Below are 15,270 nucleotides of genomic sequence, written 5' to 3' on the forward strand. Positions count from 1 at the left end.
TACCCCTTTTAGGAAACTGAGGCAAAAAGTTAACTAATTTGCTCAGGCTCACACAAATAGTAAGTGTCTGAAGCTGGATTTGAACTCAGGTCTTCTTAACCGCAGGCCCAGTCATCCATTGAGTCAGCTAGTCATTGCTCTGCTCAGGAAATCTGGGTTTATTTTCTGCCTTAGATACTTCTTATCTTTGTAACCTGTCATAGTCTCAGTTTCCAAAACAAGAACATGATGGTCATAAATTCTTCCCTACTTCACAAGATGAAGGCATGAGTGGGAGTCATTATGTGTGAATGGCTTCTCAGTCTCAATTATAGATTAAAAGGTTAGATCCATTGCACTTGGGGACTGTAGACTAGGAAATGGTTTTCTTCTCTGGCATTTCCACTGGCATTTATGAACGATATATTCTGGATTTCCTCAGTTTCCCAGATAAATTAGCTAGTTTTAACTGTCTTTATTCATATTTAAGAATTACAATGGACTTTAGTATGGAAGTATTAGAGAAGAAATAAACTGGACTTACTTTTCGAAGGGACCCGCAGATTGGCCAGAACCACTTCCAAGGAATCGGCCTGGACTCGGAGTACATAGCTGGTCTTTGTTTCATAATCAAGAAGCGACTTGACATAGATCACACCAGTGACATTATTAATCCCAAAGTGATCTGGAATAGAAAGCAAACCTTGCAACTCTCGACCTCAATTGAATGGGGAGTCTCTTCACTGTAATTTTGTCATTATTTCTTTATTTTACTTATAGCTGACAAATTAGAGCCCTGGTCATTTAAATCCCACCTCCATCACTTACTGCCCTGCAACTGTGGGCATTAAACGGACACTTGGATCCTACATATTCAGTATGATGTTTAAATGGCAAAAGAATAAGGAGCAGGAGATGGACATAGAAGGCAGGCACTTTGGTTCTGACTCTTAAGTCAACTCATGGCATTAAAACCTCCTCAAAGCTAGCTCTTATCTCTAGAACCTTCCTCCCTGTACAAATGGCCCTCCTGACTCTCTGAATCTTTTCTTCCATGACATAGAAAACCTTTCACTCTGGAAGTTAATTTCCCTCCTGGATTTCTCACACTGAATGTACCCTATGGCATCTCTCTGATAGGCTGGTTCCTTCCAAAACCTCCATTTTAAACAGACGAAACACAGCATCTCTCTCTTGATTTCTCTCTACACACTTGCACTCTTGACTCTACACACTTTTTCTATTGTGCCCTCATACCAGGTAAGGTCATACGTTTGCCCTTCCCCCTTTTAGTCATCTTTTTAAATATACTGTCATCCTCTGTTAGAATATAAGCTCATTGAAGGCAAAGACTGTCTTTCTTTCTGTTTATATTTGTATTCCCAGTGTTTAGTAGTGTCTGAAACATAACAAGCACTTCATAAATGTTTGTTAACTGACTGACCTGCCCTTGCATGGTACATTTACACACAGAAAGTGCCAAAAAAAGTTTCAAGAATGTACAAACTAAATATATCTTTATGGAAGGAAGGGAACAAACTTTATGACAAGCCACAGGACAGAGTGGATAAAAGGCTAGCCTTGGAATCAGATAGAGTTCATTTCAAATCCTATCTCTTACAGGTACTAATGATGTGACTCACCCTAGACAAATCCTTAACCTTTTCATGTCTTCAGGCAACTAAGATTTTAAATTATAAATGAGTTGTTGATTTGCTTCCATGGAGGACAAATCCTACTTTCCCTACTGGAGTTCCCCACTGATGAAATCATCAATCTTGGACAACACCCTTGGAAAAGAGGGGTAGGCAGAGAAAGGAGTAGTGGGAAAAAGAGAGGTTAAAAGAATGGAAAGGGAGAAGAAGGGAGGGGAAGGGAGAGAGACACACACAGACAGAGAGACACACACACAGACACACAGAGACAGCAGAAAGAGAGAGACAGAGAGAGGAGAGAGACAGAAAAAGAGAGAGGGGAAAGAGAGATGTTGGGAGAGAGACAGATAGAGGGGGAAAGAGAGATAGTGGGGGGGGGAGAGAGAGAGACAGAGAGAGACAGAGAGAGAGAGAGAGAGAGAGAGAGAGACAGAGAGAGAGACAGAGACAGAGAGAGAGACAGAGAGACAAAGAGACAGAAAAAGAGAGGGGAAAGAGAGATGGTGGGAGAGAGACAGATAGAGGGGGAGAGAGAGATGGTGGGAGAGAGACAGATAAAGGGGGAGAGAGAGATGGTGGCAGAGAGACAGGCAGATTGGTCAGAGGCAGATATACCCACATGGCCACAGAAAGTCTAAAAGATCATCCACTAAGACATGAAGAGGTTGCACTTTATGTAAGAAGAGGGGGCACAAATATCAATGAAAGCCCTGATCCTTGCGATGTTTCTTTTTCAGAAAAAATTCAGGTTTTAAAGGCTAACATAAAGATTTTTTATCTGTATATGAAAAACTAATAAGTCCAAGATCTGCCCAAGTGTGCTTGCTGGATGGCTCAGCATTCCATTTATCACATTTTTCTAAATGAGAATAGCACATGCCCTACTGTGCGCCACACTATACAGAAGTCAGATTCCTCTCTGTGGTGTGGGGGTGACCTTTGGTTCCAAAGGCCATTCCAATGAAGCTTGGGTCTGCTGGTGTCTTGCCCAGTTCAGAAGACTTTAGGAAGGGGCCCAGAGACAGATCCTGACTGTGTCATCAGTTCAAAGCTCTCATTACCAAGGTGATTGAGGGGCAGAAATATTCTTGTCTCCTTCCCCAGACTATCAAAAACTAAGTGAGAGACTGACTGAGATCTGCCACAGTGCAGGAAGAAGCCATAATGGTATGCTGACATTTCCTGAATTATTACGAGTTATGAGCATGTGCATATGTGGGAATGGGTTACATACATGTGTAAATGTGTACATATGTATGTGTATTTGAAGATACAACAGTAAACTCTCTTCTCTATGTTAAAGAAATGTGATGAGGAAGAGGATATAGTTAAGCCTCAGTTTACTCATTTGTAAGATATTGGGATTGGACTAAATGGCCTTTAAAATATTTGCAGTTTTTACATTTAGGATCCCATAATCCTGCTTATGCAGCATGCAAATATATAATAAAGTATGTGAACATGTATAAATGAAGAGATATTTGGGCCTTTTTTTTTGGAGGGGGAAAGGCAGGAAATGGGGTTAAGTGACTTGCCTAAAGGCACACAGCTAGGAAGTATCTCAAGTGTCTGAGGTTGGATTTGAACTCAGGTCCTCCTGACTCCAGGGCCAGTTCTCTATTCACTATGCCACAGAGCTGCCTCAAGAAGAAGTATTAGGCTAGTTCCAAAATTTCCCAGGGCCAGCATTTCCTTTCATCTCAGGTGTTCAGGAAGGCTCCATGGATAGGATAGCATTGAAATTGGATGGCAAAAGGCTGAGATGAAAATGGGTCCTCTGGGCATAGAAAATGAGTCAAATGCCTTTAAAGGAAGAGAGAACTCAGCCATTCAGGGATAGGGCATTGGATTTGGAGTTAAGAAGGCCTGAGAACAAACCCCACCTTCAATACATGTTCTGTGACATCATGAACAAATGGCTTGACTTCTCTATGTCTCAGTTTCTCTGCTTGTAAAATGAGGGATTAAACTCCATAGAGTCCAAGGTCTCATTTAAGTCTATGATTTTAAACATGCCCATCTGGCTGGAGCTTAGGGTACATAAGAGGAAGCAATAATTAATAATGACCATTTACATAGAATTTAGAGGTTTGAATGAAGAACATCACATGGAGTATCACTGAATCCTCACAACAACCCTGGCAGACTTAGCTCCAATTTATAGAGGAGGAAACAGAGGCTGAGATAGGTCAAATGGTCTGTCCAGTGTCAGACAGCTAGTAAATGTCTGAGCATGATTCAAGTCCAGATCTCTCTTACTCCAAGGACAACATAGTCTAGCATCATTGCCAAGATGCTTTAGGAGATGAAACTGTGTGAAGGCAGGTGGAGAGTTGGGAAGACCTCAGGTAGAATCCAGTCTCAGACATTTACTGTCCATCTGGCCCTAGTCAAGTCACTAATTGGAACCTCAGTTTCCTCATCTGTAAAGTAGAGATAATGATAATATCTACCTCATAGGGTTGTTTTGATAATTAGATGATATAATAAAATATGCAAAGCATTTCAAAACTTCCAAAGAGCTACTAAAGGTATGTTCTTATAGCTAAGCATGTAACTTTTGGGGAAGTAGTGGTGTTTTGGCCAGACCTGTGATCTTATTCATGCATGGGCACTCCTTCAATTGACACAGATCAGCAGCTTGTGATTTTTGAGAGACACTGACTTGGTCTAAAATCGCCCATCCAATGAGGTTTTCCATCCTAAACCTGGCTTTCAATCCACTCTAACATACCTCCTTCCATATGTCTGTATGAATATACACTTGAATGAATGAATTGAATTGTATCTGTAACATATATACCTACAAATAATTATGGATATCATGTGACTTAATTGCTAACCCTAATAGCTCATTATTATATATCATATCTCAATGTAAAGGCATGAGGAGAAAAGAAAAAATTTGGATTATTGTACAGCATAAAATGACATTTAATATCCCTGGATATTTTATATTTTCCTTACATATTCAAAATTTCCTTAAAATCAGAGTTTGTGGATATTTACTAAGTTTCAAACTCTTGAGACTGACTTACCATCTTCATTTCCCGAAACAATAGTATATACAATACTTTGATTGATGGCTGCTGCGTTGATAACACCGACTGGAGTCCCTATTGGTGCGAGTTCACTTACTGGAGGTGGTCTGCAGAATTAGACAAAAGAATTTTTTCCTCGTGTTAATATTTGATGTGACACAGGTTTGAAGTTAAAGATTAAATATGTACAGTATCAGCTGAGGCAGACTTTCCACAAGGTTGACTGTTAAAGTCTTCAGGGAGGTGAGAGATTAAGACATCAGGCACAGACACACAAGCACATTTAGCATCTTACTAAATAGGAAAGTCTCCATCCAGAGCAATGAAGAATAAACAGAGGAACATCGTGGCTGTATTACATGACTAATTGATAGGTAATGGATTCAATGAGGGCACTTTCCTGATTTAAAAAAAATAAAACACCTAACCAGGCTATCCCCCTAGCATTAAAATTTTTGTTGTAGAACAATGATGTTAATGGTATTAACCAGACAGTTTTTCTTTGTAGTCCTTGTTCCTTCTTAATTCCCATTCTTCTCCTTCCCCCAACCACTTTAACCACAGGACATTTCTAAATGGTAGGATTATCACAAAATAACAAAGAGAAAATTAAGCTGCCCATGGAATAATGGTTTCTTACTCATATTCTGGGCTTTGTTACTCTCTTATTTATCTACATTCCAAGCATCATTTTCAATATATCATTATTGTTTCTCAAAGGGGATTATTTTATTTTGTAATAATAGAAAAAGTCTTATAATCTCTTCCAAGGGATTTTTCCTAATCATCTTCATGTTTCTTCACCTTTCTCAATCATTGTTTTCTGTTCTTAAATGCAGGGAATGGTTGTTACTACTTGTGTTGAATATAAACTTCTAATTATTCTTTAGAGGTAGCTGGGATACCATATCTAAAGATTCTGTCTTATACAGAAATATTATTGGTAGATGCTTTTTAAAAAATTTCAATCCCTCATTTTCTGCCTGGAACATCCCTCAAAATTACCTCCTTCTTATTATCTACTTTGACAAAACCGAATTTATTATGTTTTCCTGAAAACCTCACCTGACTCTAAACTTTCCAGTCTCTGCTATGAATGCCACGATCTTTCCAAGGACCCAATGCACAACCTTGAAGTCATCTTGCCTCTTTTCCTTTCACTACTCCTCATGTCCAAACAATTTACAAATATTTATTTGTCCTTCTGCTTTTCTTCCCTGAGACTCTGCCTCACTTAAAGCCCTTGTTACCTCTCACCAGGACTATTGTAATAACCTCCTCCTGGTTTCTTTTTTTCTCGTCTCTGCTCTCTAACCCAGACAGTGGCATTGGGGGCAATGTTATGGATTCACATCTCACCTCAAACACCACTAGCTATATGACCCTGGATAAATCTAGTCAATAAGCATTTATTAAGTGCTTTTATGTGCCAGGCACTGTGGTAAGTGCTGGGGTTACAAAGACAGATTTAAAATAAATCCTCACTTAAAAAGGGTTTATTTTTTAATGGGAGAGACAAGATGCAAACAATTATTTGCCAACAAAGATGTGGGCATGTTAACAGCAGGTGATTCCATAGGGAAGCCACTAACAATGGTGGAGAGGAAGAGGGAACTGGGAAATGCTTTTTTGTAAAAGCTGGAATTTCAGCTGAAACTTTAAGTTACAGAATCCGGGACACAAAGAGAAGAATGCATGACCTGACTGCCAGTGAAAAGGCAGGGATCAGGGAGATGGAGTATGCTCTGTGGGGAAAAGTAGGGAGGTCAATGTTCTGAGTCATAGAGTACAGGGAAGGGAGGAAAATGTAAAAAAAAAAAGAAAAAAAGGAAAAGGTAGGAAGAAGCTAGACTCCAAAGGACTTTAAAAGCCAGAAGATTTTGCATTTGATCTGGGAGGTGATAGTTTTCTTAGCTTTACATCTCCAAAATTCTGTTTTCTCATCTGAAAGAATGGGCAGATATTATCAACTATCACCTGAGATTGCTGTTAGGATTGAATAAGACAATGTGTTTAAAGGGCATTAAAAGTCTGGAAACACTGCACAGATAAGAAGTATTATAATGATTATGGTGGCACTAGGAGAAGGGGAAACAGGGAGGAAAAATGGGGGAAATTATTTCATATAAAAGAGACCACAAGGATGCAAAAAAAAATAGGGGAGCAATGCTTTTATTTTACTCTTATCTAAATTGGTTCAAAGAGTGAAAGATATCTATATATCCATTGAGAATCTATTTTCTAACAAGTGAGTAAGAGCGAAAGGGGATAAGAGAAGGGGGGTTATAAAAAGAGGAAGGAAAAAGGAAGGTAGTTGTTGAGTCATTTTCAATCATATACAACTTCATGAATTCCTTTAAACATTTTTTTTTCTGGAAAAGATACTGATGTAGTTAACCATTTCCTTCTCTAGATTTTTTTTTATAAATGAGGAAACTGAGGCAAACAGGGCTAAGTGACTGGCCTAGGGTCAAATAGTAACTGTCTGAGTTCAGGTTTGAATTCAGGAAAATGAGTTTTCCTGACTCCAGGATCAGCACTCTATCCACTATGCCACATAGCTGTCCCCAAAGAAGGGAGTGGTGAGCATTTTGAGTAGGAACAGAGGAAGAGGAAGAGAGAGTGAGAGACAGAGAGACAAAGAGAGAGAGAGAGAGAGAGAGAGAGAGAGAGAGAGAGAGAGAGAGAGAGAGAGAGAGAGAGAGAGAAAGAGAGAGAGAGAGAGAAGAATATATAGAAGAAAAGAGGATAGAAAGAAATACTAAGTTAATAATCTCATAATCATAACTATATATAAGAATGGGATAAACTCCCATGTAAAATGGAAAGTGGATAGAAGAATGGATTAGAAATCACAATTCAAGAATAAGTTTTCTACAAGCAACATACTTGAAATAGAACTATATAGACAAAGTTAAATTAAGGTACTGAAGCAGAATCTATTGTACTTTAATAAAGATAAAAAAAAGCCAGGGGACGCAATCATGATCTCAGACGATGTAAAAACAAAATTTAACCTCAGATATAAAAAAGGAAACTACATTTTGGAAACTACATAAATAACACCATAGCCAATGACATAATATCAATAATAAACACATATGTGCCAAATGGCATAGTATCCACATTTTTAAAGGAAAAGTTAAATCAGTTATGGAAGAAATAGGCAGTAAAACTCTACTAGTGGGAGACCTTAACTTTTTCCTCTTAAAGCTAGATAAGTCTAACCATAAAATAAATAAAGAGTAAGGAGATTTGTGTATGTATGTATGTGTGCATGTATCTGCATGTGTGTAATTCAGTATATATTCATACCCTATATACATATATACTATTCATCACATATATATTCATTGTATTTCATATAGGTGTATGTAAACATATATTCATATCTACATATACATATAGACACACATGTGTATGTATGTGTGTATATAAATATATGTATATATATGAGCAAGATCTCTGGTAAAATGAGTGGGAATAGAAAAAAGATACCCTTTTCTCAGGGACACATGACATCTTAACAAAAATTGAACATATATTAGGGAATAAAAATATTCACAAACAAATGCAAAAGAGCAGAAGTATTAAATGTACCCTTTCTATAACTTAATGCAATTAAAATTATATTCAATAAAGGGCAGCAGAAGCAAAAATTAAAAATAATTGGGAACTAAATAATCAAATACTAAAGAATGAGTGGGCCAAAGAACAAATCATAAAACCAATAATTTCATTAAAAATAATGACAACAATGAGACAACAGGGCAAGATATGTGGGATTCAGTGAAAGCAATACTTTAGGGGAAAATTTACATCTTTAAATGTATACCTCAATAAAAAGAGAGAAAGGAGATCAACAAATTGGTCAAAATTCATTGCGATTCACTAAATAAAAACTAAAAAAATTTAAAAATCATCAAATACTAAAATAGAAATCTGAAAAATCAAGGGAGAGATTAAAATTGAAAGAAAAAATATTCAACTAATAAAAAAACTAGGAGTTGACTTTATTTAAAAAAACACTAATTTGATAAACTATTGTTTAATTTTATTAAAAAGACCAAATTACCAGTATTAAAAAAGAAAAAGGTGTATGTACCACCAATAAAGATGAAATTAAATGATCTATTAGGAATTATTATTTTTCAGTAAAATTTATGATCTAAGTGAAATAGATAAACATATACATAAAAGTATAAATTGCACAGGTTAACAAAAGAGGGAATAGAATACTTAAATAAGCTTATCTTAGACAAAGAAATAGAATAAACCATGAGCTTTCTAAGAAAAAAATACCCAGTAACTAATGAATTTGCACATGAATTCTACCAAATATTTAAGGAAAAATTTATTCCAAAACTACTTAAACTATTTGCAAAAGATAAGTAAGAAGTCCTAATAAATTTCTTTTATGACACAAATATTGTTTTGATACCTACAATAATAGTACGGGGAGTAAAATGGTACAAGGGCAAACTGAGACATGTTTTCTCTGAGCAAGAGAAGTTTATTAATAATGACATGTTTGTTTGCTTGTTTCTGCTTTTATTTTTTGGAGGGGGAAGGCAGGGCAATCGGGGTTTAGTGACTTACTTAAAGTCACACAGGTAGTAAGTGTTAAATGTCTGAGACCGGATTTGAATTCAGGTCTTCCTGACTCTGGGGCCAGTTCTGTATTCACTGCAACACCTACCCAGCCTGATGTTTGTTTTTTGTTGCCCCTGAACTGGGTCATTGATCAAGATAAGAAGGGAAAATCCCTCTTTATGAAGATGCAGGAAAGGATACCAATCAAATCACCAAAGAAATATTTTATAGAGCTATATAAATAACAAAATTCATTGCGAAGAGTAACAAATTAAGGGAATTAATGATAAAAAAAATGTGAATGAAGGAGGTCTATTAATACCAGATCACAAAATACACTACAAAGTGCTAATCATCAAAAACAGTGTGGTACTAGCTAAGAAACAGAGGATCAGTAGATTACATTAGGTGAAAAATGGTAAATGATAATAGTAATCTACTATTTATTAATCCCAAAGATCAGAGATTTGGGGACAAGAATTCACCATTAGTCAAAAATTTCTGGGTCAACTATAAAGTAGAAACATCTCACCCCATATGGTTGAAATAGGTAAATGACTTAGACATAAATGATGATATCATAAATAAAATAGGAGAACATGAAAATAAATACATTTCTCAGATCTATGGATAAGGGAAGAGTTTATTTCCAAACAAGAGAGGAATACAGGAAATAAAATGGGTCATTTTCATTACCTAAAATTTAAAAGTTTTTACATAAACAAAACCAGTGCAAGCAAAATTAGAAAGGAAGCCAGAAATTAGGGGAAATTTCTTTTACCACAAATTTCTCTGATAAAGGCCTAATTTCTCAATTTAGTACATATAAGTATAGAGTATGTATAAATATATATATATGCATATATTTAATATATGGGACTGAGCCAAATTTATATGTTCGTGCTTACATATGTGTATACACATATATGTATATATACAAATACATATACATATATCTAGATATCCATATACATAGACACATATTTATATACACATATTACACATGTTTAAATACACATATGTATGCATATTTGAGGGAAATATATAAAGAAAAGAATCACTCCCTTATTGATGAATGGTCAAAGGATATGAACTAAGAAGAAATCAAAACTATCAATAGTCACATGGAAAAATGCTCTAAAGTGCTATTGATTAGAGAAATACTACTTAAAAGAGCTATAAGGTAACACCTCATAACTCTCATATTGTCTAATATGACAGAAAATTGAAATGATAAATGCTGGAGGGGGTGTGAAACCAAGATACACTAACACATTGCCGGTGAAGTTTTGAACTGCTCCAACTATTCTGAAGAGCAATATGGAAGAGTGCCCAAAGGGGATTGTAAAACTGTGTATACTCTCAGACCTAGTAATACCACTAAAATGTCTATATGCAGAAGACATCAAAGAAAATTGAAAAATTATATATGTATATACACACTTATATACATAATTTGCACACACATATATAAATACATATATAAATATTTTTATTTTTAATATTTTATTTCCCCCAATTACATGTAAAACAATAAAAAAGAGTTACATGTAAAAACAGCCCTCCCTCCTCCCTGAGATTGTATTCCAACTTATATAGATTATACTTGTGCAATCATGCAAATCATATTTCCATAATAGTTGTTTTGTGAAAGAAAAATTAACCCCATCAACTGGAGAATGATTGGATACATTGTGGTATATGATTGTGATTGAATATTACTGTGTTATAAATAAACAATGAGCAGGAAGCTTTCTGGAAAAAAAAGAAACAAACTTGGGAGATTCATGTGAACTGATAGAAAGTGAAGTGTACAGAACCAGGAGTACATTGTACAGAGTAACAGCAATACTGTACGATGATCATCTGTGAAAGACGTAGCTACTAAGATCAATGCTATCATCTAAATTCGTTCCAAAGGACCCATGATGAAAAATACTATCTACCTCCAGAGAGAGAGACCTAATGGATTCAGAGTGCATACTGAAGCATATTTTTATTTGATTTTTGTTTCTTTTTTTTGCAACATGGGTAATATGGAAATATATTTTGCATGACTTCACATGTATAACTGATACCTTATTGTTTGTCTTCTCAGTGGGGATAAGGCAGAAGGAAAAAGAGAATTGGAACTCAAAATTAAAAAAAAAGACTGCTAAAATAATTATCTTGAAAAATTATTATTGTGATTACTCTTATTGTTTTTATTATTGTTACTTAGACCTCATGTACCTATCAAATTAACATTTCTGAGATACAGATCTGACCATGTTAAGCACCTACTCAAAAGTCTGCAGTCGCTTCTTCAAGCAGCCAAAGTAAAATATAAACTCTGCAGTCAAGAACTAACATTCTCTGCGGTCTATATTTCCATATTTATTTTATATTGCTCCCCGTCATGTACAATACATTATGGTTATAATGGCTTTGATCTCTTCCCCACACTCACCATGATGTTTCTCATGCCCCTGCCTTCATGAGGGCTGCCTCCTATTGTGGGAATGCTCTCCTTTGTCTCATCTACCCCTTAAGAATTCCTCACATTCATCAATGTTCAGGTCAGCTGCCTTCTCCTATGACAAACTTTTATTGATCCGCCCTGGTTGTTTGTGCTGTATTCCTTTTCCAGAAAATACTTTCTTTTATTTACATCTCATCTCCACCCTGTAAAATGAAAACTCATTGAACGCAGAGATTATTTTCATTTGTGTCTTTGTATCCATAGAGAGGAGTACACAGCTAACGCTTGATAAAATGTTGATGATGTGAGTTGGATCTGTTGCATGATTTTTTTAAAGTGCAAACTAAGAAATTCTTCACTTCCAGTCTATTCATCAACAATGTGTCCAAATGGGAATGGTCTTTGTATATCTTTACATCAAGTACAAATTGCTTCATTTTGGCTCTTATAGCATAAAATTCTTGAGTTTAGAGACTCCAGTTTTTAATCTCTAGGTTCTGTTGCCAAATATAGGACCATAAATTAAACAGAAATGCTTGATGATAGATAAAATAATACTTCAATCTAGTCCTGTATTTTTTTTAGCAAGGGTATTTTGACAAAATTCCTTAGGCTGTCAAACAACCTTACTAGAGTAAAAATTCACTTCAGATGTTGGTGGTTAAATTAAGAAAGGTTTTATCTATTTTGTCTAGACGTAGTCATACTGGAGTTTCAAATTAATTGAGTACTTGCCAATATGGCCAATATGTGAGTGAGTGAAGATGATCACATAATCTTTAATATAAAAGCTTGGATCTTAAAAAATTTCCGTGTCAATCATTCGACAATTAAGTCAATAATATGAATGGTTACTGAGGTAATAAGGTAAACTATTGTATAAATGAACTAAACTGAAACAATCCTTGACACTTGACCACATAGATGGCTGAAAAATTTGAAGCTCCATATCCTCCCAAGGGAACATGGAACAACATATAATCAATGTGAGTAATGCCATATATTATTAAAAATAAATATGGAAGTACTGGGGCATAGTTTAAAAGAAACATGATCAAAAAAGAATATGAACTATTTATAACATATGCATGATGGACAAGCTGTATGTTATTTTCATATTCATGAAATCTTAAAAAATCAAGAGGAAGGACCACAGTATATGGAGTATAGATTCCTGGTGGTGCCTGTCTGGTAGGATATGAACAAGAGTTGCATGATATGTGATGATATTAAAAGGCTTCATCAGCATCACTGGAAGGAAGACTCACCTTCATGAGAGAACCAGGAGGTCGTAGTCATTTAGCAATAGTAGCATTTATTAAGCGCATACTATTTGTCAAGCACAGTGCTGTTTTTCAGTCATTCATTATATGTTTGACTCTTTATGAACTTATTTGAGGTTTTCTTGGCAACAATACTGGAGTGGCTTGTCATTTCTTTTTCCAACTTATTTTACAGACACAAAAACTCATTGAACACAGATATTATTTTCATTTGTGTCTTTGTATCCCTAGGATAAGTGTGTGTGTGTGTGTATATATATATATATATATATATATTACAGATACAGACAAACTGAGGCAAACATTATTAAGTGACCTGTCCAGGGTCACACAGCTAGTAAGTATCTGAGGCCATTTTTGAATTCAAAACAATGAGTATTCTTGACTCCAGGCCTGGAATCCTACCCAATGTGCCACCAAGATGACCTAAGCACTATGCTAGTTGTTTAAAAAAAGAAATAAAAATAAAATGAAAAATAAAACAACAGCAATAAAATCTATTAGAATTATCATTTCATGGTCAATAGAGTACTGGGTTTGTTCAGGAAAATGTAAGTTCAAATCTTACATCTCCCTCCAGAAGTAGGACCATGAACAACTCACTAAATTTTTCTGAGCCTCCAACATCCTTTAATTTTATAGGTGGGACAAAATACTGTCCAATGTTTAGTTTGGATGGACTTTAGAGGGAATTATCTCAATGAAATCCTGGGTCATTGATATATTACTCTAAGTCTAGATAAGGTGCCCTAAAAATTGTCTGTTTACCCAACTCCAGGTTGTTTATCACAGCAGGTGTGAATACCATCCTGTGGTTGAACCCCTGTCCCCCAATATGGTCAAAAACTTCTGCACAGATTCCATTAACCATCAGTACATGGATTGTGTACACACTTATAGACAACACAAAATCCAGTATACCTGAAAGATGTACAACTCTTATTGCAAGAGAGCTCAACAGGTATCACATGCAAATAGCAGCCCTGAATGAAACAGGGATGGCAAATGAAAGACAAGTTTACTGAAATCAGCACCGGATACACATTTTTCTGGAGTGGCCTCAGTGAAAGGGAGTGACATGAACCTGGTGTAGGTCTTGCAATCAAAACTAATTTAGTAAACAAGCTGGTATGTGTATCAAAAGGAGTGACCAACAGGCTCATGAAAATTTGATTTCTACTTGCAGGAAAATGCCAATTCATCATCATCAGTGCCTTTACTCCCACCATGACAAACCCTGATGAGGTCAAAGAAAAATTTTGTGAAGACCTGGAAACCTTTGTCATCAATATACCAAAAGAGGACAAGCTTATACATCTCGGTGACTTTTGGGCTAGAGTAAACTCAGACTATCCAACATGATAGGGAGTCCTTAGGAGGCATGTAGTTGGAAACAGTAACTTACTACTTAAAGTCACTTCCTACTGAAGATTTGTGCATCTCATGACCTTCTCATCACCAACACTGCATTCCATTTACCTAAACACAATAAAACTTTGTGAAGAACTCTCACAACAAACACTGGCATTTAATAGACCATGTATGTCATAAGTAGAAGCAACAGATTGGGTGAGAGTGATGAAGGCAAGAGTGCTAGACTGATCGCTGCTGTTATTCTCTCCAAGCTAAATGTTCACATTAAAAAAATGGTGGCCATGAGGCAAAATGACTATCAGAAGACTTAATATCAACAGATTAGAGTGCTTCTCTGAGGAGAGACAATCTGTTGTTAACTTGGAGGTAAAGTTGAGACAACACATAGTTGGCAACAGCGGAGAAGAAAAGGAGTGGGCAGCTTTTAGAGATTAGGAATAAAACACTGCATTTACTCATGTGAGTCAGAATACTTACAAACACCAAGACTTGTTTGATGAAAATGATGGAGAAATTCAGAAGTTACTAATTGAAAAAGAAGGACTCCACAGGGTTTAGCAGCAGGATAATTCATCCATCTCTAAGGAAGCAGCATTTAACTCAACCAAAAGTAAAGCACAAGTGAAGCTTACAGAGATGAAGGATTCACTCAGGATGAAGGTAAATGAAATTGAGGTTTATGTTAATAGTAACAATCCAAGACATTATGCTACTAGTAACAGTCCAAAACACTTTTATGATGCCATGAAGGTTATGTATGGGACAAAGATGTATGGTGTATCTCAGCTACTCAGTGCTGATGGAGTCACATTGATTAGTGATGAGTGCATGATCCTAGAGATATGGGCTGAATACTTCCATTGTGTTCTCAACAAACCTTCCTC

General features: G+C 35.9%; 1 protein-coding gene across 1 annotated transcript in view; it reads right to left on the bottom strand.

Moving 5' to 3' along the window:
• LOC138172037 (protocadherin-15-like) overlaps window positions 1–15,270 on the bottom strand; it is a 2,287,527-nt gene that overhangs the window by 144,851 nt on the left and 2,127,406 nt on the right. The window contains exons 26-27 of the mRNA XM_069101643.1: window positions 4,673–4,782; window positions 524–664 (exon numbers count right to left, since the gene is read on the bottom strand). Coding sequence (XP_068957744.1) covers window positions 524–664; window positions 4,673–4,782 — 251 coding nt within the window. The remainder of the gene's footprint in view (window positions 1–523; window positions 665–4,672; window positions 4,783–15,270) is intronic.

This window comes from Petaurus breviceps, unplaced genomic scaffold (genome assembly GCF_028583685.1).
Source record: "Petaurus breviceps papuanus isolate PSGF00001 unplaced genomic scaffold, PetGlider_PUasm1.0 490, whole genome shotgun sequence".
In the NCBI taxonomy this organism is placed as follows: Eukaryota; Metazoa; Chordata; class Mammalia; order Diprotodontia; family Petauridae; genus Petaurus; species Petaurus breviceps.